Here is a 27,427-nt window from a genome sequence, read left to right as displayed (position 1 = left end):
TCTCATAACTTTTACAAATTAACTCAAGTGTATTTCAATTTTTGAATGATTATTATTTATCAGCCTTACTGGTCACAACTCAACAAAATTAAGCCCAAATGTCTTACAGGCACTGTACGAAAATGACAATGTTAAAAGTTCTTGTTTTTTCTTATCATTGAGACAAAGTCCATTTGGAAGAGAGTTCAACAGTAACTAGTTGATTGCACAAAGATGCCCAAACGCAAAATATTGATTTGCGAATGCTGTATAAAGTGTCTGGAATGCCTGATCATAACAGTGTCAGTAAGAAGGGTCTCCATGGATCCATTTGTAGTCTTGGTGCTTTGTCTGTCCTTTATGCTTCTCCTGTCATTGTGGAGACAGAGATCTGCAAGACGGAACCTCCCTCCTGGCCCTACTCCTCTCCCAATTATTGGAAATTACCACCTGATAGATATGAAGGACATTGGGCAGTGCCTTACCAATGTAAGTATGCCTTATGTTCTTCAGGTACATTTCAAATTGAGATAGAACTCTTGCTACTTTCATAAAATTCTATTAGTGGAGCTAATGTTGTGGAAATGAATATGATGTAAAAAACTGAAAAGTTCAATATTTTTTTCTGACATTTGCCTCTAGTTTTGATTAGGAAATTAGTAATGCTCTAAGTTTCAGACTGAAGACCCTGAAATGCAGGTAATTATATGCATGCTTTTTAGAAAAAAAATGCGGTAATCATATACTATTTTTACACACATTTTCTATTATTTTGTGTTGTTGGTCCTCTGAGCCGGTGGCGACAGGACCAACACAGATACCAAGTCGGGTTCACGCAACAAAGTCTTTACTTCAGGTTTTTCCCTTACAGCTCTCTTCCCCAGCAGCCCGTTCTTCTATCCCTTTCTTCTTTCTTGCAGCTTTACTTACAACTCTCTCTTACAACAGTTTCTCTTACAACCACTAACTTCTACTTAGGGCAAGGCATAAAACAACTCCTATAATAACAGCTTCTCTTACTACTACTTCTACTCATGGCAATGACTAAAATTCCTATTACAACAGCTTCTCTTACTCTACTTCTACTCATGGCAATGGCTAAAACTCCTATTACAACAGCTTCTCTTACTCTACTTCTACTCAAGGCAAGGGCTAAAACTATTCCTATTAAAATAGCTTCTCTTACTCTACTTCTACTCAAGGCAAGGGCTAAAACTATTCCTACTACAACAGCTTCTCTTACTCTACTTCTACTTAGGGCAAGGGCTAAACCCTATCCTTGCACTGACTATCCTCATCTAGCTCCACCCCACCTCATCCAATCAGAATTCATACATACTCCAGGCATGAGCTCAGGTTGGTCACCCATAGGCTGACAGGTCCGGATCACGAGGAACAGTCCAGTCTGGCAGCCAGCCCATGCATGCTTTTTCACTGCGCATGCTTGGGCAAGGCAGTAAACAAGTGGGCTTCACGGGGCCTGCGGCCACACCCACTTCCTGCATCTTCCCCTTGTTGTTTTATTAGTAGCTCTGGGATCAGCATCTGTCTAAGGTTTCCCCCATCCGTGCCACATCCTTACCCATCATGGGGGTGACGAACTCACTTTCTCCATCTTGTTTTAGGTTGGTATGCACACGTGAGGGTCTTACCCATCATTGATTACTGATCCAGCACGTTGAGCCAACATTGGGGGGATGTTCCTGTTTCCAAAGCTGCCATAGCTTGCACTAAGGCTCATTTATCAGCCCTGTGCCGCTTTCGCATACATGCCATTCACCAAAGCATTACTCCACACACAACAGACAGCAGGAGCGCTGAAAAGGCCATCTCTCCTTAATTTTTTAAGAATCCCACAGTTCCCTGGATGATCTCCATCCATTGCTTTGCAGTTGCAATGTCCACACGAGTGTTGTTCACAGCAACAATTGATGCTTGCAATTCCTTCATCTTTGTGTCGAGATCATGACTCTAATTTCCTAGCAGCATTGCACCAATTCCATGTGACAGATTTGCAGCTCTGGAAAAATTCTGATACTGACAGAGGTTGCACACATTCCTGACATATGAGTAATGCAGGAAGCAAATACTAACTGCTCCAAAATATTCATCTGTTCCTGCAACCAATCCACTCTTTGGTTAACCATAAGGATACCAGCTTTCAAATTTGTATTCCAGTGGAACTGAAGCTCCGATTTCCTCTTTTCAGTCCCCTTGAAGGGAAGCTAGCATGGTGACTAGGCAAAAGCAAAATTTGAGCAATTCTATCTCCAAGGGAAATGGCAGACACCCCTCTGGAGGAGGAAACCATGAACTTATTTTTGTGAACACCATATTACTTTCAAAACACAGAAGTACATAAAGAAAAACCTTTTATTCAAACTTGGCTATATTCTGTTCTATACCCCCATACCATACTGCCTTCTGTTCCCTGCCTGTTCACTAAATGTCTTTTCCACATCTTTTCAATGCTTACTAAAATACAGATTTTATAGATATAAATTTGTAACATATTTACATAGAGCATATGCATACATATGCATACCTAAGAACTTTGAGTGTTTTTATCTTACACAAAACAATGGTCCATTTCATAGTGTTGTTTTCCTTCTAGTACTATTGGCTAGTCCTCCCATCCACTATATAAGACCATCTTTTCTCTTTTTCTTTCATTTAAAGCATTTTCCTTTAATGGCTCAAGTTTATTCCTTCAATCTTTGTACAACCTTCCAATCCAGGGGTTCATGATACCGTTGCCCCTGTTGGTCCTGAAATACTGGGAAGTGCCCCACAATGGCGGGCACAATTTTGCAGACTTTTGCATGAAGACTACACTTTCCCCTTTTGTCTCCCTCATCTTTATAGGGCAGAGGAGAAAACCACATTGGGGCTGATGATTTGGGCAGCCTACTGTTCCTCAAACTCCAGCGGAACATCCGACTACAGATGTCATTGTTGCTATCTGTCCTGTCACTGTCACTAGTAGACCCTTCAGAGCTAGATTCCTTCTTCTCTTTCTTATCTTTGGTTTGTTGTCTAAGCTGTTTAGGTTTTTGGCGGCTAGCCCGAGAAGCAATCTCCTTAGCCTCCTCAAGTGCTGTCACTCCTTCCTCTGTTTCAGCACTGTACTTTCCACTGTCATCCCCCAAGCACACCCTGACCAAGATCCAGATGGCTAACATTTTTAATATCATTTTAGTCGCAGTTGAACCCATATCATTTAGATTCTCTCCGTCTCTGTATCTGAGATCCTAGTGCTCCGTCCCTTTTTTTTCCGGGGAACCTATCAGGTCTATGCTTTCTTTAGTTGCTGAAGTTCCCTTCGTCTCTATTCCTGAGAACCTTAATGCTTCGTCCCTCTTTTCCCGGGAACCTTACTTTCATCTCTATACCTGAGATCCTTAATGCTTCGTCCATTTTTTCCCGGGAATCTTACAGGCCTGTGCTTTCTTTAAATACCGTTGCTTACCAAAATTTCCTTACCATTGTTTACTCAATTTTCCTACCATTATTTACTAAGGTTTCCTTACCTCTCTTTACTAAAATTTCCTACCTTTTTTTTTTTACTAAGGTTTCCTTACCTTGGTTTACCAAAATTTCCTATCGCTGTTTACTAAGGTTTCCTTACCTCAGTTTACCAAAATTTCCCTACTGCTGTTTACTAAGTTTTCCTTACTGCTGTGTACTAAAATTTCCTACTGCTGTTTACTAAGGTTTCCTTACCTCTGTTTACCAAAATATTTCCTACCACTGTTTACCAAAATTTTTCCTACTACTGTTTACCAAAATTTTTCTACCACTGTTTACCAAAATTTTCTTACTGCTGCTTTCCAAATTTTTTCCTATCGCTGTTCTTACCAAAATTTCCTTACCTCTGCTTGCTAAAATTTTCTTACTTACCATTGCCGACTGACATGATGAGTTCCCCATATGGGCCACTGCTTTTCATTGGTCCTTCAAGCCGGCGGTGATAGGAACAACACAGACACCAAGTCGGGTTCATGCAACAACATCTTTATTTCAGGCTTTTCCCCTTACAGCTCTCTTTCCAGCAGCCTCTTCTTCTATTCCTTCCTTCTTTCTTGCAGCTTTACTTACAACTCTCTCTTAAAACAGTTTCTCTTACTACCACTAGCTTCTACTTAGGGCAAGGGCTAAAACAACTCCTATTACAACAGCTTCTCTTACTCTACTACTCATGGCAAGCGCTAAAACTCCTATTACAACAGCTTCTCTTACTCCTACTCACAGCAAGGGCTAAAACTATTCCTATTACAACAGCTTCTCTTCTACTACTTCTACTTAGGGCAAGGGCTAAACCCTATCCTCGCCTCAACTGACCTCATCTCGCTCTAACCCACCTCATCCAATCAGAATTCATACACGCTCCAGGCACGAGCTCAGGTCGGTCACCAACAGGCTGACAGGTCTGGATCATAAGGAACAGTACAGCATGGCAGGCAGCCCACGAATTCTTTTTCACTGTGCATGCTCAGGCAAGGCAGTAAGCAAGTGAGTTTCATGGGGCCTGCGGCCGCACCCACTTCCAGCAATTTTGACTGAAGGTGAAGAGCAGGGAATATTTCATAAAATGAATCTAAATTTTAGCAGTGCATTGTTCTTGGATTTGACATTAATTTTGTACTTTGAAGAATTTATTGGTGTCTGAATTGCAGTAAATACAATGTGCATGAGATCATACATGAAATAATAAAACATAGTGTGCGTTTGCATCTGTCGTATTTTCCCCATCACCTTTTATTCCATTAATAGTCTGTGCCTTGGACCTAGGATGCTGATTAGCAAGAATGGGGTTTTTCTGTGATGCTTCATACTATGGTACACTTTGAATGATACCTACTCTATGTACATTTGTAGCAATAGATAAGAATGGAAATCAAACATTTTTGGTAATCTAAGGTTTTAGTTTTCTCGTCTTTATCACAGGGCTCTCTTAGGTTTCACAAGAAGTGTTTCCAGCTGGTTCTGCAACATTCTTCTGAAAATTGAAATCCATTTCAGTATGAAGTTATCATGAGAGTGATGCTCAAGTATCCAATAATGAATAAGCAGGGAGTCAAATTCGAATGTACTTATTTTCAATACAATCCTGTAAATAAATGTGGATATTTTACTTCAGTATCTTTGTGTACTATGAAGAACAGATCAGATCTTAGTGTGATAAATCTTTGGTTTTAGTGTGTCAACAGCCTGAAAGATTTTCTGGCATACTGTAAGCCATGAATACATGATAATCATCATAATCATCATAATGTACAGAATTATACAGACTTTAAACTGGGGTTTTCTGACTAAAAATATCATAATACAATATGATAATTAAACTAAATAGATTGACTCTATTGAAAATACAATGACTTTTTTTTTAACTAATATTTATGTTTGCTATTTCTTTCCAGTTTTCTAAAACATATGGCCCTGTGTTCACTCTGTATTTTGGCTCACAGCCTATTGTGGTATTACATGGTTATGAGGCAATTAAAGAAGCCCTCATTGACCATGGAGAAGTGTTCTCTGGAAGAGGAAGTTTTCCGTTTTTTGACAAGGTTTCTAAAGGAAAGGGTAAGTGTGTGTGTGTGTGTGTGTGTGTGTGTGTGTGTGTGTGCGTGCGCTTATGTGTATACTGGGCAGTTTCCAGAGCAAGCTGAAAGGTGGAGAGTAGAGGTCATGCTTGCTTGTCAGGCATAGGTTTGGGCTCTATAAATCTGCCACCTGTTATCTCCTTTTGTGTCTGGGATTTCCAGTGTCTGTTCAAATTTCTTTAGGCATTGGTTTTAGCCATGGAAATGTATGGAAAGCCACAAGGGTCTTCACAGTGAATACCTTGAGGAACTTGGCCATGGGAAAAAGGACCATTGAGAACAAAGTGCAAGAGGAAGCACAGTGGCTCATGAAGGAACTGAAGAAAACAAATGGTAAGTGCAGGTCAGATTCTCCTTTTATATCTTGGTCTATGCATGACTGTGTATGAGTAATGTTGTTTCTATCTTTTTCTAAGAATATTTTTCTAATGGGATGTCATGAGTATAGGTACCATGATAATTTTAGTGCATTATAAGCCATAAATTCCCCTAATCACAAATGTCACTTGTTCTTTGAATACCAGAATGAGAGGTAGATTATCAGTGATAATGGTTACCATGTAAAAGTAAGGAGCATAGACCATGTAGTACTGGTTTTCATTCTTTCTCTTTCTCTCTCTCACTCCCCTTCCTTCCTTCCTTCCTTCCTTCCTTCCTTCCTTCCTTCCTTCCTTCCTTCCTTCCTCTCTCTTTCTCTTTCTTTCTTTCTTTCTTTCTTTCTTTCTTTCTTTCTTTCTTTCTTTCTTTCTTTCTTTCTTTCTTCTTTGTTTCTTTCTCTCTCTCACTCTCTGTCTCCATCTCTCTCTCTCTCTCTCTCTCTCTCTTTCTTTCTTTCTTTCTTTCTTTCTCTCTTTCTTTCTTCCTTCCTTCCTTCCTTCCTTCCTTCCTTCCTTCCTTCCTTCCTTCCTTCCTTTCTTCCTTCCTTCCTTTCTTTCTGGCAATGGATAGCACTTCTTCACTGAAGTTTCTAATTGTCCTCGTATAATCTTGTTTGTAGTTCTCGGTAACAGGGGTGTGATGGATTATTTTTATTTCTTAGCTGTTTGTAATAGATTTTTATCAATTATTATAATTCTGATTTTAGTATGATCTCAACATATTATTATTTCTTTTTACATAGTATTTCATATTTTTATTAATAAACTTTTCTGAATCACTTCAATACAAATAGTCAAAATTTGTGCACACATGAAAACTAGTAAAATAATTCCTTTAAAAAACCAGAAAACTGTTTCATTGACTCTAGTATTTTCCTATTGGTTTTCAGTTGTTGAAGTCATATTCACCTTTACAGGTTTTTGGTATGAGAAAGTTGAGTTGCTGGCTGTTACTTTGCTAACACAGTTGATGCTACTCACCTAGTGCTTTTAAAGAAAGAATATTATATTTTTTATTTAAATTTCTATATGAAAAGTTTTAGCACTTTTACTTCTAAATACATTAAATCACATACAATCAGATTTTCCATGTGAATGGTATGCACACAAGAAGTAATCTCAAAGTACTTCAGTTCACCCTCATTCCTTAAAAGAATGTAATATCTTAGTATATTGTAAGGTGTTAAAATCCTTATAGAGCATTAGTAATCTCAAGGAATTCCACATATTTAAGTGTTCATCTTTGTTAACTCATATGACTTTTGTTTGAAGGTACACAATTTAAGATCACCTTCAACACAACATCACAAATTTGATCCTTTGTTCACAGCAATTTCACTACTGAAATCATTCTCTCATATATTATTGTTTTTGTTTCTGTCATAAAATAACTGGCTTACAGGTTATAGCCACCATTGAGGGAACCAATGCAGGACCTCAAAGAAGGAACCTAGAAGCATTAACTGCAACAGAAAACATGAAGGATAGCTTCTCAGTCACCTATTCCACTTTTCTTTCTCACTTTCTTTTTCCTACTGCCTAGCATCACATGCCCAAGACTCACATTGCCTACAGTGGGTTTAGCTAGTGTCCCTATCATCAGCAATGAAGGAAGAGAACAGAGAGACATGACCTCAGAATAGTTTCCTGGAGCAATTACTCAATTGAGGTTCCTTCTTTTGAGTTGACTGTAGTTTGTGTCAGCTTGACTAAACTACTTGACAAACACTGATTATTTATTTTTCTTTCATGTAACATAAATCACATGACTAATAAGATGCACACATTATAAACATATTTGTAATGTAATATATTGATAGTTACTTGATATAAAATATCCACACATTTAGGTTTTGCTTAAGTATATTAAATGTGATGTTTGGCCATGATGAATATTTATTTTTTATTGGATATTTTATTTATTTATATTTCAAATGATATCCCCTTTCCTGGTTTGTCCTCTGGTAACCCCCTATTCCATTGCCCCTCCCTTTGCTTCTGTGAGGATGCTCCCCAACCATAATATTGAATATTTACTTTCTTTTCAGTGAATGTTATTGTTGCAATTGTACTAGGTGCTGGGTCTAAATTATTTGTATATTTTTGTAATTGTAGTATATGCATTTTGGTTTGCTTGCCATTACAGTATTTTCCTCTTTCATTTCTCCTATTATTCCCAGATACCACATATATTTTCCTTTATTATACTTTCAAAATGGATATTAAAATAGCATATGTATTTCATAGATAGTAAAATTCAGTGTTTGAAGGGTGAACATGCAAAAAGGAAGGGTTCATTTGTTTCATAATAGTGTTGTCTCACATTATATGGACATTAAAATTAAAGTTCCTTACACCATTTATTCATATAAGTGGATCATGAAATATTTACATACCATAAATTCTGTACATTCTTTCAAAATTCAAAAGAAAAAGAAAAAGGTAACACATGAGACTGTGACAGCAATACAAAAATAAAAAAATAAAAATAAAAATGGAAAGAATTCAACGTATCTTGAAGGAGATATATCATGCAGACCTTTGAGGGACACAAGTCTTCATCAGGTGATCAGAAAAGGTGTCTAAGAAACATGCCATAAAAATCATATCAAAGAGATCTATGTTAAATTTGAATTTTCTATAAAATGTTTGGTATAAGAAAAGAACAAGTTTATGGGAGTGAGAAATTGATTGTGACAATATTTAAGTGGTATATTCTAAGGGTGTCAGTGTACCAAAGGGAGAATGTATGGAATTTAACAACAAAATGAAGACAGTGATATTGATGCAATTTTTGAAAAGATAGATGCAACTTAGCTTAGTAGTGTAATACTGAAAATTTTTCTCCATTCTCAGCTAGAAGTGCAACACTTATGGGCAAACCCTGAAGTGTCTTAATATGCTACACCTAATACAAAAAAATCTATAAGTGTGAGTGGTCCATGAATAAGCATAGAGACTTCCTGGAAGTCCACACATACACTGGTGTTTGGATGTTTATTGCATGTTTCTTTTGAACACTCATGGGGGCCACATTTTGGTCACATTTATATGGTTATAAAAATAAAGATGTTATTGTAGTCATTCTTTAAACCTTGGTTTTGAATAATATATGTTGAAGTAATTGGCTAAATTTTAGGATGTTATGGCATTTAAATTAAGGTCCTTGAATGAAGCAGTGAACATGTTAATTAGTGAGAATGAAAACTAAGTCAGGTTTAATGTTAGAAAGATCACCATTCTTCAGCAGGTAAGTACCTAGCAGTTAAGTATATTCATAATTAAATTACTTGTTACAATTTCATAAGTACCTTATCATGTTAACAAGGGCAAATGTATGTGTTTATTTTTAAAGAATTTTACAATTGTTTCCAAACTTCAGGCTCACCCTGTGATCCCCAATTCATCATAGGATGTGCTCCCTGCAATGTCATCTGCTCCATTGTTTTCCAGAATCGTTTCGATTATAAGGATAAGGATTTTCTTAGCTTGATAGGAAAAGTGAATGAATGCACTGAAATTTTGAGCTCTCCTGGGTGTCAGGTAAAGCCAAGGTTTTCTATTTCTGAAAACACATGTAACATCTTTCTTTCTCACAGGTCAAAATCAATAGAGACATGTCAGACAAGTACTTCAATTCTGAGTATCATATGCACAGAGTATCTGAAATGGAGTTTGAAACCCTCAGCTATACAAGCATTAAAACTAAGGGGCAAATGCCAAAACAGTTGTAGCCTGTTAGCTGCTTATCCATGAATTTTCTCAATGACTACTACAGAATTGTGTGTAAAATAATTCCATTCACTTCTACAAGTGTGGGTAGTCACATATAGGCCATTCTCCTACTATGGAAATTCCTTTCCTACTTTAAAACAATTAAACACATTTTCATCATATTACTAGGCAAGAATATCTCAGTATAGAAATAACATTCTTTCAATTAAGGAAGAGTATTAATGGAAATGAAAGCTTTCAGGAGAACTGAGTAGTTACAGTTGTTTGATGGGTTTGCTGGGATAATTGTTGACAAGAGGAAAGGTGAAAATGAGAACATGAATATTTTAATACTTTGTGGATCATGTACAAACTCACAGAATTGTCCTAGCCTGAACTGGCGTCAACTGCACACTTCAAATAAAATGATCATGTGATCATGCAGAAAGTATAAAGTGATACAGTATGCTCTTGATTTCAGGGCATCTTGAAGCTCCACATACATCTAAATAGATTTTACATGTCAGAAACAGGTAGATAGAAATGAAGCTCAGGCATTAGATTTCTTTTATAAATCAGGTCACCCCAAAATTTAACCTGCTATTATCACCTTAAAAGTGTGAGAGTTAATAATCTATATCAGATGGTTATTCAAACGTGTAGAACAGAGTTTATGTGAATCATTGTGTAACTAACATGATCATTGTTTACACTCAAAAGATATGTCAGTGTGGAAATATTGTTTATGATCTTTGTTCATTTTGCAGAAATTTGTTCAACAAATCTATTAGAATGGAGAAGTATTATATATGTAAATGACCTAACTAAGGTGAATTTCATTCATATCTTGATCTATCAATGGAAAAAATCAGGCATTGTTATGAATATGTCTTAATTACTTCATTACAGCATATTTATTTAGTAAATTCTGTCATTTTTTGTAGATTTTCAATGCAGTCCCTATTCTTATTGATTATTGTCCAGGAAGGCATAATAAATTTTTTAAAAATCATACATGGATTAAGAGCTATCTTTTGGAGAAAATAAAAGAACATGAAGAATCATTGGATGTTACAAATCCTCGGGACTTCATCGATTACTTCCTAATTCAAAGACGTCAGGTAAAGGGTTAATAAATAATTGTAAAATTATGGACTTGTCATGGACTGTAGAGTTCATTGAATTCTTACTGAGTTACAAATGATGTTTAAAATCATGCAAGTAGCATTTAAAAAAACAATTTATTTTTTATTACATGTGTGGGAATGGCTGAGAGAAACAGGGTGATTTTGTGTTTTTTTAAAATTTTTTCTTTTATTAATTAATTATGTTTTTTACACTCCATATTTTATTCCCTGCCCTGGCCATCCTCTAATTGTTCCTCATCCCCATTACACTGTCTCCCGAGGATATCCACAGCCCTCACCCCACCATACCTCTAAAGTCCCGAGTGTGTCCAGTCTTTTGAGGGTTAGGTGCATCTTCTCTGACTGAATTAAGACCCAGCTATCCTCTACTGTATATGTTTTAAGTTCCTCATATCAATTGGTGTATGCTGCCTGGTTGGTGGTCCAGTGTCTTAGAGATATCGAGGTTCCAGGCTAATCCAGACTGCTGGTCCTCATACAGGCTCATGCTCCTCCTCTGCTTCTTCCAGGTTTTCCCTAATTCAACCACAAGGGTCAGCAGCTACTGTCCATTGGTTGGGTGCAAATATCTGCATCTGACTGTTTTAGCTGCTCCTTGGATCATTCAGAGGACAGTCATAATAGGTCCCTTTTTGTGAGTGTTCCATAGCCTCAGTAATCGTGTCTGGCCTTGGGACTTCCCCTTGAGCTGGATCCTACTTTGGGAATATTACTGGACCTTGGTTTCCTCAGACTCCTCTCAATTTCATCCCTGCAATTCTTCCAGACAGGGACAACTATGGGTCAGAGTTTTTGAAGTTGGGATGGCAACCCCCTACCTCTCTTGATGCCCTATCTTTCTGCTGGAGGTGGGCTCTACAAGTTCCTTCTCCCTACTGTAGGGCATTTCATCTAAGGTTTCTTCCTTTGAGTCCTGAGATTCTCTCACTCCAGGTCTCTGCTATAGAGTTGATTTGTTAATTTGAGCACATTGCCCTATTTTTTTGAATTAAAAGAAAAAAAAAAACTTAGAATAGTCTAGCAGAATAAAATAATAAGACAAATGGCAGAAAAATGAAATAAATTCCAACTTGATTATACATCATACCTAATTCTGTATTAAGATAAACATTTTCAGCATCATTTTCTATTGTGTGGATCAATTTTATATCCTATGTATTTAAAAAGATATGGACTCTTTAGCAACAATAAACCCTATAGAGTTTTTTTTACTTTATTTTTAATTTTTACACTCCATATTCCATTACCTATCCCTCCATCCACTCTCCGAGTGCTCCACATCCCACACCTCCTCTGTACCCCGCTGTCACCATATGGATGCCCTCATGCCCTACCCCACCTGACCTCTAATCTCCCTGGTATCTCCAGTCTCTTGAGGGTTGGGTGCATTATCTTTGAATGAACACAGACAATTGTCTACTCTATGTGTGTTTGGGGCCTCATATCAGGTGATGTATATGGCCTTTTTGGTAGCCCAGTGTTTGAACGATCTCAGGGGTCCAAATTAATTGAGACTGCTGGTCCTCCTACAGGGTCGCCCTTCTCCTCAGCTTCTTTCAGTCTTCCCTAATTCAACAACAGGGGTCTGCTGCTTTTGTTTATTGGTTGGGTGCAAATATCTGCATCTTACTTTTTCACTGCTTGTTGGGTCTTTTGAAGGGCAGTCATGATAGATCCCTTTTTGTGAGCACTCCATAGGTTCAGTCCTAGTGTGATGTCTTGGGGACTCCCCTTGAGCTGAATCCTATAGAGGTTTGTAAATGGATGACTCTGTTGTACTATCAGAAAGAATAGATGAATGAAAGTTCTGAGAATAATTGTTGATGAATTTGCCCTAATGGGGTTAAAGATAGATTGGCTTCTATTGGCTTTGCTGTCAGGATTAACTACTGGCATTGTGTAATTTAGGAAAAAGACAGTTTTCCCACAATTTCTTTGACACTCTAATTTACAAAACAATTGATCACATTCAGGTTTGCTGTTATCTGTAAATTCTGGCACAGTGTTACAGTTCTCTATTAATGAAGCTTTTTAAACACTATTTAAAAATCCAGCACTATGTGTCCCTTGACTATGCTCCATGTTTTTCAAGACTGCTTGGCCAATATGCATTCTTTAAACTTCCATATGAATTTTAAGATAGGTTGTCAATTTCTGTAAGGAGGTCAGTGAGTATTCATTCATACAGAGATTGCCCCTTTATGTATGTTGATTTTCATTCAGTTTTTATTATTATTACTATTATTAATCTTTTTTCACTGTCCAGTCATTATCCCCATCTAGGTCTGCCCTCTGACTGTTCAAAATATACCTCTTCTCCTGTCTCTAATAGGATCTTCCTATCCCGAACTCACCACCCCACTGGAACTTCCCACTCCTTGGGGGCTCAGGTCTCTGGAGGCTTAGATGCATCTTCTCTCACTGAGAGCAGACCAGGCAATTCTCTGCTGTATATATGTCTCAGGGGCCTCAGATCAGCTAGTGTATGCTGCATGGTTGGTGGCTCAGTGTCTGAGAGATAAGGGACATCCCCTTATTGAGGATCTAGGTTAGTTCACAGTGCTGGACTTCCTATGGTGTCGCCCTCCTCCTCAGTCAGCTTCTTCCACCCCTTCCCTAATTCAACTACAATGGTCCCCAACTTCAGTCCATTGTTTGGATGCAAGTATGCGCCTCTGTCTAGGTCAGGTGCTTGTTGAGCTTCTCAATGGGCAGCCATGCAAGGCTCCTATCTATAAGTACACCATAGTGGAAGTAATAGTGTCAGGCCTTGTAACACTACCTTGACATGGATCCCAAATTGGGCCTGTCACTGGACTTCCTTTCCCTCATGTTCTTCTCCATTTTTGTCTGTGCAATTCTTTTAGAAATGAACAAACCTGGGTCCCTTATTGTGGCTGTGGGAAGGCTATACCATCATTCTACTTGATATCCCGTCTTTCTACTGGAGGTAGATGCTAAAAGATCCTTCTCACTGCAGAGCCTCTGTCTATGGTTATGCCCTTTGAGTACTGAGAGTCTCTCACCTCCCAAGTCTTTGGTACATACTTGAGGATCCTTACCTCTTACCTCCTGAGGTTTGTGGCTCTCAGGCCTCCTTTCTTGCTTCCCACCTGAATACATGATCATGTTCCCGTTTTCCTGTTTCTATGCCCTTTCCCACCCAGGTCCCTTCCACCTTCTGCCCTCTCCCAACCCCTGTGATTGTTTTCTTCTCTCTGCTATGTGGTACTGAGTTATCCTCACTTGTTCCCTTTGGCTTGTCAACCTTCTTCAGTTCTGAGAATGTTATCCTGGATCTTCTGTACTTCTTTGGTTAATATCCACTTTTTAGTGAGTACTTGCCATGCATGTCCTTTTGAGTCTGTGTTACCTCATTCAGGATGACATTTTCTAGTTCCATCCCTTTAACTTACAGAAGCTTTCAAGTTTTTTGATGTCCCATTTTTTAACTCTTGATCATAGTGCATGAGTCATTGGAGTTTTGTTTAGCTAATTTATTCCTGTGCCAAGAGTTCAGGCTCTTTCCTACTTTCTCTTCCATTAGATTCAGTGTATCTGGTTTTATGTTGATGTTCTTGATCCACTTGGACTTGAACTTTGTGCAAGGTAACATATATGGGTCTATTTTCTTTTTTTCATACTGTCAGCCAGTTAGACAAGCACCATATATTGAAGATGCTTTCTTTTTTCCATTGTATATTTTTGGCTTCTTTGTCAAAGATTAAGTATCTGTAAATATGTGGTTTTATTACTGAGTCTTCAATTTTTTAACTGTCTCAAAAAATTTAATAATAATGATAATAATAACAATAATAATAATATATGTCTTTTATTTCTTCAGATGAAGAAATGAGATGAAGGGTATATGTTGCAGGAAATAGTCAAATGAGTGGCAAGTTCCTATGCTATACCCACCTACTCTCTGTCCGGACTGGCAGAGAGGCAGCTGTCTCTCTGCCTTTGTCTTTAAACTACCCCAGTAGCTACTGCTCCTGTGGGCTTCTCAGCTATGGTTCACTTGTCTCAGTGCCGCCTTTAACTTCTCAGCTATAAACCCCTGTGGTCGCTGGTCCCACATTCCAGTAATACAGTAAAACAAAACTATAGAAGCTTATAATTAGTCATGTTTATATATCAATACATTCTCAATACTCAAGATGCTCATGCAATAAATTTAGGGCCAATTGATGATGGTACAAGCTGCCCTCCTAGATTAGAAAATTTACCCCAATTATTCTATTCCTATACAGTATTATAACTATTCTCACTGTGGCTATTTAAAACAATGTGGAATTTTAATCATCCTGTTTCTCCTCCATCATGCTTCCTTCTCCCTTCTCCTGTGTCACACCCTGTCTTTGCAACTCTTAGCTCCACCTTCGTTTTCCCTGTCCAATCACAGTCCTCCTGCTGCCCTAATATTTTTTTCACATTTTGTTTCAAAAACAATTTTTATTAGATATTTTCTTCATTTACATTTCATATGCTATCCCCAAAGTCTCCTATAACCTCACTTGACCCTGCTCCCCAACCTACCCACTCCTGCTTCCTGTCCCTGGCATTCCCCTGTACTGGGGCATATAATCTTCAAAAGACCAATGATGATGGCCTCCTAATGATGGCCAACTAGGCCATCTTCTGCTACATATGCAGGTAGAGACACGAGCTCTGGGGGTACTGGTTAGTTCCTATTGTTGTTCCTCCTATAGGGTTGCAGACCCCTTCAGCTCCTTGATTACTTTCTCTAGCTCTTCCCCTGGGGACCTTGTGTCTTCAGTTCTATTGCACTGATCAACGTCTCGTCTCTGTCTCTCTGCCAATACCATGCAGTTTTTATCACTATTGCTCTGTAGTGTAGCTTGAGGTCAGGGATAGTGATTCCTGCAGCTGTTCTTTTATTGTTAAGGATTGTTTTTGATATCTTTTTTTTCCCTTTCCAGATGAATTTAAGAATTGTTCTTTCCATGTCTTTAAAGAATTGTGTTGGAAGTTTTATGGTGATTTTGTTAAATACATAGGTTGTGTTTGGTAGGATGGCCATTTTACTATGTTATTTCTTCCAATCCATGAACATGGGAGATCTTTACATATTCTGAGGGCTTTTGCAGTTTCTTTATTGAGGAACTTGAAATTGTTATCATACAGATATTACACTTGTTTTGTTAGATTTACCCCAAGTTACTTTTTTGATTTGTGACTATCATATTGTAAAGAGTTTTGTTTCTCTAATTTTTTCTCCGTGCATATATTATTTGTATAGAAGAAGGTACAGATTTATTTCAGATAATTTTATGTCCAGCCACTTTGCTGAAGTTGTCTTTCAGTTGTAGAAGTTCTCTGCTGGAATTTTTTGCATCATTTAAATTTACTATCATATAATCTGCAGGTAGTGATATCTTTATTTCATTGTTTCTAATTGCTATCCCTTTAACCTATTTTTGTTGTCTACTTGCTCTGGCTAGAACTTTGAATACCATATTTAATAGATAGTGAGAGAATGTGCAACCTTCTCTAGTCCCTGATTTTAGTGGGATTGCTTCAAGTTTAGTAGAAATGATTCAAATGTTCTCCATTTAGTTTGATGTTGGCTGTTGGTTTGCTTTATAATACTTTTGTTATGTTTAGATATGGGCATTGAATTCCTGATCTTTCCAAGGAAGTCAATGTGGAATCGTTTGAATAGTGTTGTTGTTAGGTCTTCTTTGAAGTTCTGATATAATTCTCCACTAAAACTGTCTGCTCCTGGACTCTTTTGGGTTGGGAGACTTTTAATGATTTCTCCTATTTCTTTAGGGCTTATGGGAGTGTTTAGATGATTCACCTGATCATGATTAAACTTTGGTCCTTGGTATTTGTCTAGAAAATTATCTATTCATCAAAAATTTTCAGTTTTGTTGAGTATAGGCTTTTGTAGTAGGATATGATGTGTATTTGAATTTCTTTAGTTTGTGTTCTTTTGTCTCCTTTTTCATTTTTATTTTGTTAATTTGGATATGGTCTTTCTGCCCTTTGATAATTCAGGCTAAGGGTTTATATTTCTTGTTGATTTTCTCAAAAAACCAGCTCCTGGTTTTGTTGATTCTTTGTATACTTCTACTTGGCTGATTTTAGTCCTGAGTTTGATTATTTTTGCTGTCTACTACCTTGTGTGTATTTCCTTCTTTTTGTTTTAGAGCTTTCAGATGACCTCTTAAGTTGCTAGCCGATGATGCCCTCTCCAATTTTTTTAATGAAAGTACTCAGAGCTGTCAATTTTCCTCTTAGCACTGATTAAGTTGTGTCCCATAACCTTGGTATGCTGTGCCTTCATTTTCATTAAATTCGAAAAAGCCTTTAATTCTTTCTTTATTTCTTCCCTGACCAAGTTATCTTTCATTAGAGATTTATTCAGTTTCCACATGTGTGTGGATTTTCTGTTGTTTGTTGTTATTGAAGACCAGTCTTATTCCATGGTGATTTGATAATGTGCATGGGATTATTTTGATCTTCTTGTATTGGTTGAGGCTCCTTTTATGTCCAATTATATGGCCAATTTTTGAGAAGCTACTATGAGATGCTGCGAAGAATTTATATTCTTTTGTTTTAGTGTGAAATGTTCTATATGTATCTGTTAAATAAAGTTAGCTCTTCACTTTTGTTAGTTTCACTGTGTCTTTTTTTAGTTTTTGTTTCCATGTTCTGTTTATTGGTGAGAGTGGAGAGTGAAGTCTCCCATAATCATTGTGTGAGGTTCAATGTGTGCCTTGAGCTTTAGTAATGTTTCTTATACAGTTATAAGGGTTCTTGTAATTGAGGCATAGAAGTTCAGATTTGAGAGTTCTTTTTGGTAGATGTTTCCTTTGAGGTCTGTGAAGTGTCCTTTCTTATCTTTTGTTGATAACTCTTGGTTGAAAGTCAATTTTATGTGATATTAGATGAGTACTATTTCATTGTGTAAATGCACTGAATATGTAGATGGCTTTTGATAAGATGGCCATTTTTACCATTTTAATTCTGCTGATCCATTAGCATGGGAGTTCTTTCTCTCATCTGAGGTCTTCTTCCATTGCTTTCTTCAAAGACTTGAATTTTCGTCAACAGACAAAACATACAGTAAGTGAAAACTTGCTTGGTTTGAGTCACACCAAGATATGTCATAGTATTTGTGACTATTGTAAAGGGTGTCTTTTCTGTAATTTCTTTCTCATTCTGTTTATCCTTTGAGTAGAGGGAAGATACTCTTTTGTTTGAGTTAATTTTGTATCCAACCTCTGTGCTGAAGAGATTTATCAGCTATAGGAGTTCTCTTGTGGCATTTTTAGGTCACTTAATATACTATCATATTATCTTCAAATAGTGAAATCTTGCCTTCCTCCTTTCCAATTTGTAACCCTTTGACCTCCTTCTGTTCTCTAAGTGCTCTGGCTAGAACATCAAATATTATATTGAATAGATAGAGGGAGAGTGGACGGCTCTGTCTTGTCCTTGATTTTAGTGGAATTGTTTTAACTTTCTCTCATTTCAGTTGTTCGATGTTATGTATTGGCTTGCCCTATATTGCACTTATATTTAGGTATGGACATTGAATTCCTATTCTCTGCAATACTTTTAGCATGAAGGTGTTGTTTTTGTTGTGTTGTTGTTGTTTTTTTTTTTGTCAAAGACTTTTTTTTTGTCAAAGAATTTTTCAGCATCTAATAAGAAGATAATGTGTTTTTTCCTTTGAGTTTGTTTATATAGTAGATTGTGTTGATGGATTTTCATATATCGAACCATCCCTGCATCCCTGGAATGATACATACTTGATCATAGTGAATGATCATTTTGATGTGTTCTTTGATTCAGTTTACAAGAATTTTATTGAGTACTTTTGCATCAATATTCATGAAGGAAATTGGTCTGAAGTTCTCTTTCTTGGTCGTGTCTTTGTGTGGTTTGCTTATCAGTGTAACTCTGGCTTCATAAAATGTATTGGGTAGTATTCTTTCTGTTTCCATTTTATGAAGTAGTTTGAGAGGTGTTGGTATTAGGTCTTCTTTGAAGGTCAAATAGAATTCTGCACTAAAACTTATTTAGTATTTAGTCTGTTAGTTTATATCTTTTTATAGGGGAGTTGTATCTATTGATATTGAGAGAATTAAAGATAGATTATTGTTAATTCTTGGTATGTTTGTTATTGTAGATAGCTTTATATATAAGTGATTTTCTCATTTTGGTTTTCTTGTAAAAATTAATTGGGATGATTAATATCTTGTTTTTATCTTTGGTGTAGGTACCCTCCTTGCTTTGGATTTTTCCTTCTAGAATCCTTGTAGGGTGGCTTTGTAGATAGATATTATTTGAATTTTGTTTTGTCCTGTAATAGTTTGGTTTCTCTATTCATGTTGATCGACAGTGTTTCTGGGTATAATATTCATGGCATTCATGTTCTCTTAGGATATGTGTAATTACTTTCCAGCTTTTCTTGGCTTTTATTTTCTCTGTGTGAAGTCTGGTGTAATTCTCATAGGTCTGCCTTTATATATTACTTGGCCATTTTCTTTTGAAGTTTTCAATATTCTTTCTTTGTTCTGTGCATTTAGTGTTTTGATTACTATATAATGCAAATATTTTCTTTTCTTGTCCAATCCATTTGGTGTTCTGTAGGCTTTTTGTACATATATGGCTATCTCTTACTTTAGGGTAGGAAAGTGTTCTTCTATGATCTTGTTAAAAGAGTGTGTGTCCTTAGAGTGGGGAATCTTTGCTGTCGTCTATTCCTACTATACTTAGGTTTGGTCCTTTCATTGTGTCCTAGATTTCCTGGATCTTTTTTGGTTTATTCGTGTTTTATGATTTGTATTTCCATTGACTGTTGTGGCAATATCTTCTAAGGTATCTTCTATGAGTGAGATTCTCTCTTCTATCTCTTGTATTCTGTCAGTGATGCTTATATCTGTAGTTCCTAAAATCTTTCTTAGGTTTTCTACTTCCAGGGCGCCATCAATTTTGTTTTCTTAATTGTTTTTACTTTCACTTTTAGGTCTTTGTCCACTTTGTTCAATTCTTTAACCTGTTTGATTTTGTTTCCCTCTTTTTCTTTTAGGGATTTATTTGTTTCCTCTTTAAGTGCTTCTACCTGTTTACACATGTTTTCGTGTACTGTGAGCTATTTACATCCTCCTAAAAGGACTCTATTATCTTCATGATATAGGATTTTAGGTCATCTTCCTGAAAATCAGGTGTTTTGGTGTATCCAGGGTTTGCCGTGGTAGGAGAAGTGGGTTCAGAGTGTTCTAAAGTATATTGGCTTCTGCTGCTTATGGTCTCGTGCTTAACTCTCACCATCTTGTTATTCCTGGTGTTAGCTGATCTGGATGTCTCTGTCTGGAGGCTGCCTCCTGTGTCCTTTGGTTGCTTCAGGTCTCCTGGCAGACTTATGGCTCTGGCTGTAGCAGACCTCCTGTGAGGCTTTTGGACTGTGGGGTCTTCAGAGGGGAATGTATGCCATTGACCTGTTGGCCTGGCTACAGTGGCTCTTCAGGGAGGTCTTCAGAATGTGGTGTCTTCAAGAGGCATTCAAGCTGCTGATTTGTTTTCCTGGCTGCTGCAGATGTCATTGGGATGCCTTCAGACTGATGGGTCCTCAAAAGAGCAGTTCAGCTGTTGTGCCCTGTTCTCTTGGGAGACCTTCAGTCTATGTGGTCTGTTGCCATGCATGCAGTGGAACTCTTACCTGGCCTTCAGGCTATGGTGTCTATTGTCCTACTAGCAGTGTAATTCCTGGGAAGTCTTGAGCCTCTGATTTCTTCAGAGGAGCAGGCAAGCTGAGAGTCTGCTCCTGTACAAGGTTCAGGCTAGAAGGGGAGTGGAATTCGGAGGACCAGGGCTGTGAGGAGTTATGAGTCCCAAGTCCACTGTACTTCATCAAGATTACCATCTGCTGCAGTTGTTTGGGACCATCCCCTATTGGCTGCCCTGTGTGCAGTAGAACTCCTAGGAGTTCTTCAGTTTATTGTGTATTCAGAGGAGCAGACAAGCTGGTAATCTTTAGAGATTACCCTTAATCTGCCAACTTCTTTCTGTACTATCTTTTTCTGATACAACAAACTACAGTTTACAAGCATGGAAACTACCATGCACTTATTATATCATTCATATATCTTTGCATTATTTCTACCTTAGAGCTCTCTTAGTTATTTACCTATGAATATCTGTGCAGACATTACTTGATGGGATGTTTTTCTTTTCTGTGTACACATCTCCAATAATGAGCTTTTTCCTTCAAACTGTAATTTCATATTTGCTATTGTGAAAAAAAATTAAAGTTTTCAAAAGATAGTGTATATTTTAATAGCAATAAGATCCTTTACTTTTTATTTCTAAATTCTTATACCATGTGTACGGCAGTTTTCATTACACATAAGTCTGCATAAGTTGGAGATCAAAGCTATTTATATCTTGATAGAAGTGTACATCACCTGTTTATTCTTTGTGTAGAGAAAGGCCATTGACTTGTTTGAGTTAATTTTATATCCAGCTACTTCACCAATGCTGTTTATCAGGTTTAGGAGTTCTCTGGTGGAATTTTTAGGGTCACTTATATATACTATCATATCATCTGCAAAAAGTGATATTTTGACTTCCTCTTTTCCAATTTGTATCCCCTTGATCTCCTTTTGTTGTCGAATTGCTCTGGCTAATACTTCAAGTACTATGTTGAAAAGGTAGGGAGAAAGTGGGCAACCTTGTCTAGTCCCTGATTTTAGTGGGATTGCTTCCAGCTTCTCTCCATTTACTTTGATGTTGGCTACTGGTTTGCTGTAGATTGCTTTTATTATGTTTAGGTATGGGCATTGAATTCCTGATCTTTCCAAAACTTTTATCATGAATGGGTGTTGGATCTTGTCAAATGCTTTTTCTGCATCTAACGAGATGATCATGTGGTTTTTGTCTTTGAGTTTGTTTATATAATGGATTACATTGATGGATTTTCGTATATTAAACCATCCCTGCATCCCTGGAATAAAACCTACTTGGTCAGGATGGATGATTTCTTTAATGTGTTCTTGGATTCGGTTAGCGAGAATTTTATTAAGGATTTTTGCATCGATATTCATAAGAGAAATTGGTCTGAAGTTCTCTATCTTTGTTGGATCTTTCTGTGGTTTAGGTATCAGAGTAATAGTGGCTTCATAAAATGAGTTGGGTAGAGTACCTTCTACTTCTATCTTGTGAAATAGTTTGTGCAGAACTGGAATTAGATCTTCTTTGAAGGTCTGATAGAACTCTGCACTAAACCCATCTGGTCCTGGGCTTTTTTTGGCTGGGAGACTATTAATAACAAAGTTTGGAGCTGAGATAAAAGGATGGACCATGTAGACACTAGCATATCCGGGGATCCATCCCATAATCAGCTTCCAAATGCTGACACCATTGCATACACTAGCAAGATTATGCTGAAAGGACCCTGATATAGCTGTCTCTTGTCAGAGTATGCCTGGGCCTAGCAAACATAGAAGTGGATGCTCACAGTCGGCTATTGGATGGATCACATGGCCCCCAATGAAGGAGCTAGAGAAAGTACCAAAGAAGCTAAAGGGATCTGCAACCCTATAGGTGGAACAACATTATGAACTAACCAGTACCCCGGAGCTCTTGACTCTAGCTGCATATGCATCAAAAGATGGCCTAGTCGGCCATCACCGGAAAGAGAGGCCCATTGGACACGCAAACTTTATATGCCCCAGTACAGGGGAACGCCAGGGCCATAAAAGGGAAGTGGGTGGGTAGGGGAGAGGGGGTGGGTGGCTATGGGGGACTTTTGGTATAGCATTGCAAATGTAAATGAGCGAAATACCTAATAAAAAATGGAGAAAAAAAAAAAAGACGTGTACATCACTGTAATGAAGCTGACTTGATCATTGGGCATGATTATATTACAGTGATCTTATATATAGTTTTCAAGTATTCTACACACAATTATTTTTTAAGCTTTATTAGTCATTTTGAACAGTTGAGTAACACTATATTTTATAAATTGCCAGGAGCCATTTTGGAGAAGTTAAAGTTAGCATGTAATCTTCCTAAGATTGTTCTACCATGAACTGTAAAGCTATGATGGTTTTGGTTCTTTAGGCTAGGGTAAGAAGATTTCATTTGAGGAAAATTTTTTGATATTAATTTGCTTTTCATGTATATAACTAAGTATTAATCCTCCCCTCTGTAGAGCAACAAAGTTGTACTCTTTTATAGAAGTACTATATACAAAGGGATAATTTCTTAATACTTAATGAAGATTCTATAAGTATTCCTAAAATGATATTAGGAAATAAAGAAAAGAAAGGATTTATTATAAGTGCAAGGACAGAAGACACAAAATTGGCTGGATTTATCTATACAAAACTTTAATAATACCATAGTCACAAAATTTATGGATTTTAATTTTCAATGAACCTATTCATCTTGTGAAAGATAATGAATGTTTATTAGATAACCACTTTTAATAGATATGCTTTTAAAAATTCACTTTTGTAAACTTATTCAATTCATGATATAAATTTATGTTTGAATATCTAATGAACTTTTGTAAAAAAAATTAGAGTACTTGGAATAACCATGTTATCTACTCTCCTAGAAACGTTACAAAAACTGGGAAGATTAAATTGCAAAGGCCTGGGGAGTTAAAGCATTCATGGTAAAGCAAATTGGAAGTAAGAGCTTTGGGAGCAAGGGGAGAGAGCAAAAGGAGGAGGAGAGCAGGAGAAGAGCACAAGTTTAGGACATAGGGAAAGCAGGGAAAACTTTTTATTATTATTATTATTATTATCATTTTATTGGATGTTTTATTTATTTACTTTTAAAATGTTAGATCCTTTTCCAGTTTCTACTCCAGAAAAACCCCTATCCCATCTCACATAGCACTGCTTCTATGAGGGTGCTTCCCCACCTATCTACCCACACCTGCTTCCCTGTCCTGTCAAACCCCTACACTAAGGCATCGAGACTTTATAGGGGTAAGGGCCTCTCTTCCCACTGATGCCTGAAACAAGGCCATCCTCTGCTACACATGTGGCTGGAGTCATGGGTTGCTCGATGTGTACACTTTTTTTCTTTTAAAAATGTTTATTAAGGCAATTTCTTATTAGATATTTTCTTCATTTACATTTAAAATGGTATACCAAAAGCCTCCTATATCTTCCTCCTGCCCTGCTCCCCAACCCACCCACTCCCGCTTCCTGTCCCTGGCATTCGCCTGTCATGAGGAATATGATCTTCTCAATACTGAGGGCCTATCCTCCCATTGATGGCCAACTAGCCATCATCTGCTACATACTTTGTTGGTGATTTCGTCCTTGAGAGCTCTGGCAGTGATGGGGGGTGTGTGGTTGTTTGATATTGTTGTTCTTCCTATGAGGTTGCAAACCCCTTCAGCTCCTTCAGTCCTTTCTCTAACTCCTCCATCTGCCTATTTGTCAGGCTGTGACAGAGCCTCTCAGGAGACAGCTATATCAGGCTCATTTGAGCAAGTACTTTTTGGCATCTACAATGGTATCTGGGTTTGGCTTCTGTATATGTGTTGAATACCAAGATGGTGGTAGTCTCTGGAGGGCTACCTACTTTCTCCATACCTCTTCAATATAGCACTGGACTTCCTAACCAGAACAATTGGACAACCAAAGGAGGTCAAAGGGATACAAAGTGGAAAAAAAAAGTCAAACTATCACTATTTGCAGATGATATGATAGTATACTTAAGTGACCATAAAATTCCACCACAGAACTCCTAAACCTGATAAGTAACTTCAATAAATTGACTGAATATAAAATTACCTCAAACAAATCAGTCGCCTTCCTCTATTAAAATAATGTGCTTACAGACTGGAACCTTGTATCCCTGTCCTCTGAGAGGCTCTGCAAGCACCTGACTAAGACCAATGCAGTTGCTCACAGCCAACAATTGGACTGTGCCTGGGGACCATAATGGAAGGGTCAGGGAAAAAGCTTTAGGAGATGAATGGGATTGCAAACCCATTGGAAGAACAACAGTATCAATTCTCAGGACCCCTTAGAAATCTCAGGGACTAAATCATCAACCAAAGAGTATATATAAGCTGATCCATGGGTCCCACCACATTTGTACCTGAAGACTGCCTCATCTGGCATCAGTGGGAGAGGAGGGTCTTTGTCTTGTGGAAACTTGATTCCCCAGAGAAGTGGGAGTCCAAAGGTGTGAGGTGTGAGTCAGTGGATAGATGGGTACACCCTAGTTGGGACAAAATAGAGGGGAATGGGATGGAAAATTGGCAGATGGGAAACTGGAAAGGGGATAAAATTTAAAATGTAAACAAATAACATGATTAATAAAAAGTGCTTCAGTCCCAGGGAGTTGTGAGGGGTATTGATTAGTTCATATTGTTGTTCCTCCTATGGGGCTGCAAACCCCTTCAGCTCCTTGGGTACTTTCTCTAGCTCCTTCATTGTGAACCCATTGCTCTGTCCAATGAATAGCTGTGCATATCCACTTCTGTATTTGCCAGGCACTGGTAGAGCCTTTCAAGAGACCGCTGTATCAGGCTCCTGTCAGCCAACTCAATCAAAGAAATCACATGGTGGGACTCATGTCTGTAGCTGCATATGTAGCAAAGGGTGGCCTAGTCAGCCATCAATAGGAATAGAGGCCCTTGGTCTTATGAAGGTTCTATGCCCCAGTATAGGAGAATGCCAGGGCCAGGAGGCAGAAATGGGTGAGTCAGGGAACAGGGGGAGGGGGAGGGGAAGGGGATAGGGAACTCTGGGAGAGGAAACTAGGAAAGGGGGTAACATTTGAAATGTAAATAAAGAAAATATCTAATTAATAAAATACAAAAATAGAAAAAGAACCAAAAAAGAGATTCATGTATCTGGTTTTATGTTGAAGACCTTGATACATTTGGACTTGAGCTTTGTGCAAAGTGATAAATATGGATCTATACTCATTCTCCTAAATACAGACCCCAGTTTGACCAGCATTGTTTATTGAAGATATTTTCAAGCTATAAATGCCACATTTATAGTTAGATAAATCCGTGAAGCTACATTAGAAAGGGAGATGAGTGTCTTTGTCATGTTGGTATCAATACAGAGAATGCTAGTACTTTTACTAGGGTTGGTTATAAAACATTATACACACTGAAGGCCATCTAGGGATCATGATGATATTGAGATGACAGTTAGAAAATAATTATGTTCTATTTCTGCTCCTGCCTTAATATTTAAAGCTATAACCTTGTTGACAATCTTGTAGCATATCATCTTTGCATCTTTGTCACCTGCATTCCTCTCGTTCTCTGCTTTATTTTTTTGCAGGTCACAAATGTGTCATGTTCTGTCTTTGTGAACATAGAATTTTTTTTTAACATATAAGTTATCAACCCTTACATTTTATAAAGATCATATTGATAATTGCCTTTCATATAGAGTGGAGCCTAGTTGTACTGCCTGTGAACATAACTAATCTTGCTAGGAGTGATTCATCACATTGTTTATAAAATTTGAACTTTGTGCAGAGCCTGCAGCTATTGCTTGTCCATAAAAAAACTTTGAGAACAAATTAAAGGGAAAATTTCATACAGACTTGAAGCAGCTAAGATAATGGCTCCAACTTTCCTATTTGTACTAAATCAAATTGTACTTCCTAACCAATAGGGGAACGTTTAGCTATGGATGCCTTAAAAATATAAAGGATCTATAGAAGTCAGGTACAAAGAAACTCATTGTTACCCAATATTGATATAGTGAAGATGTAAAGCTTTAGAGTCAAGTGCCTTTCAATATTCTTACAATGTTTACTGTGTTGGCTTTCTTTGAATAAATGTATCACTTTATGTTCAGGTGAGTTGAAACATAAATCTTTCTTACATGTGGTAAGTAAGACTAGACTCCATGTTGTAGGACTAAAAAACAAACCAAATTAGCTTTTTTCATATTTTCTGTAGACTGATTATCCATTGCACACACACACACACACACACACACACATACAAACACACACATCTTAAGAACATCATCTTCAGAATGCAATTTTGACAAACAGGGAAAATAAGTGTGGAAAATGAAGTTTAGACCATCTACACCACAGTCTCTGAAATGGTATAAATGTTTTGCCACTGATCAACATTTTAGATTCTGTGTTATCAACAATATATATTTGTCAAAAATTGTCTATTCAATTATAATTGATTGTGCAAAGACAATACTTATCAGATAATGGAATCAAAATGTTCTTAGGATAAAGGCATTGAGCACATGGAATATACCATTGAACACCTGGCAACATTGGTGACTGATCTGGTTTTTGGTGGGACAGAGACCTTAAGCTCAACGATGAGATTTGCTCTCCTGCTCTTGATGAAGCACACACACATCACAGGTAAGAATACAGGTAATGAAGCACAGCATTCCTAAAAGTTTCTAGGACAATGCAGATTGTGTCCTGCACATTGTTATTCAAAATGTCAGTATTCAACTTTCAGTCCCATTGGCTTTAATGAAAATGTTGACTAAGTAAATGAAGATACCTGAGCAGTTGAAAAGCCATCAAGGCCAGTACTTTGTTTGAGTTCTCTGGAAGGTGATCTGTTCTAAGCATCTAGAGCATATATTGG

General features: G+C 37.5%; 1 protein-coding gene across 1 annotated transcript in view; it reads left to right on the top strand.

Annotated features, from left to right (window-relative positions):
• Window positions 1–238: 238 nt before the first annotated feature.
• Window positions 239–27,427, top strand: part of Cyp2c69 (cytochrome P450, family 2, subfamily c, polypeptide 69) — a 44,110-nt gene continuing 16,921 nt past the window's right edge. Inside the window, exons 1-6 of the mRNA NM_001104525.1 lie at window positions 239–468; window positions 5,400–5,562; window positions 5,766–5,915; window positions 9,342–9,502; window positions 10,618–10,794; window positions 27,051–27,192. Of these exons, the coding sequence (NP_001097995.1) occupies window positions 301–468; window positions 5,400–5,562; window positions 5,766–5,915; window positions 9,342–9,502; window positions 10,618–10,794; window positions 27,051–27,192 (961 nt within the window). The 5' untranslated portion in view covers window positions 239–300. The remainder of the gene's footprint in view (window positions 469–5,399; window positions 5,563–5,765; window positions 5,916–9,341; window positions 9,503–10,617; window positions 10,795–27,050; window positions 27,193–27,427) is intronic.

Source organism: Mus musculus, chromosome 19, assembly GCF_000001635.26.
Source record: "Mus musculus strain C57BL/6J chromosome 19, GRCm38.p6 C57BL/6J".
NCBI lineage: Eukaryota > Metazoa > Chordata > Mammalia > Rodentia > Muridae > Mus > Mus musculus.
This window is presented reverse-complemented; position numbering and strand designations above follow the sequence as displayed.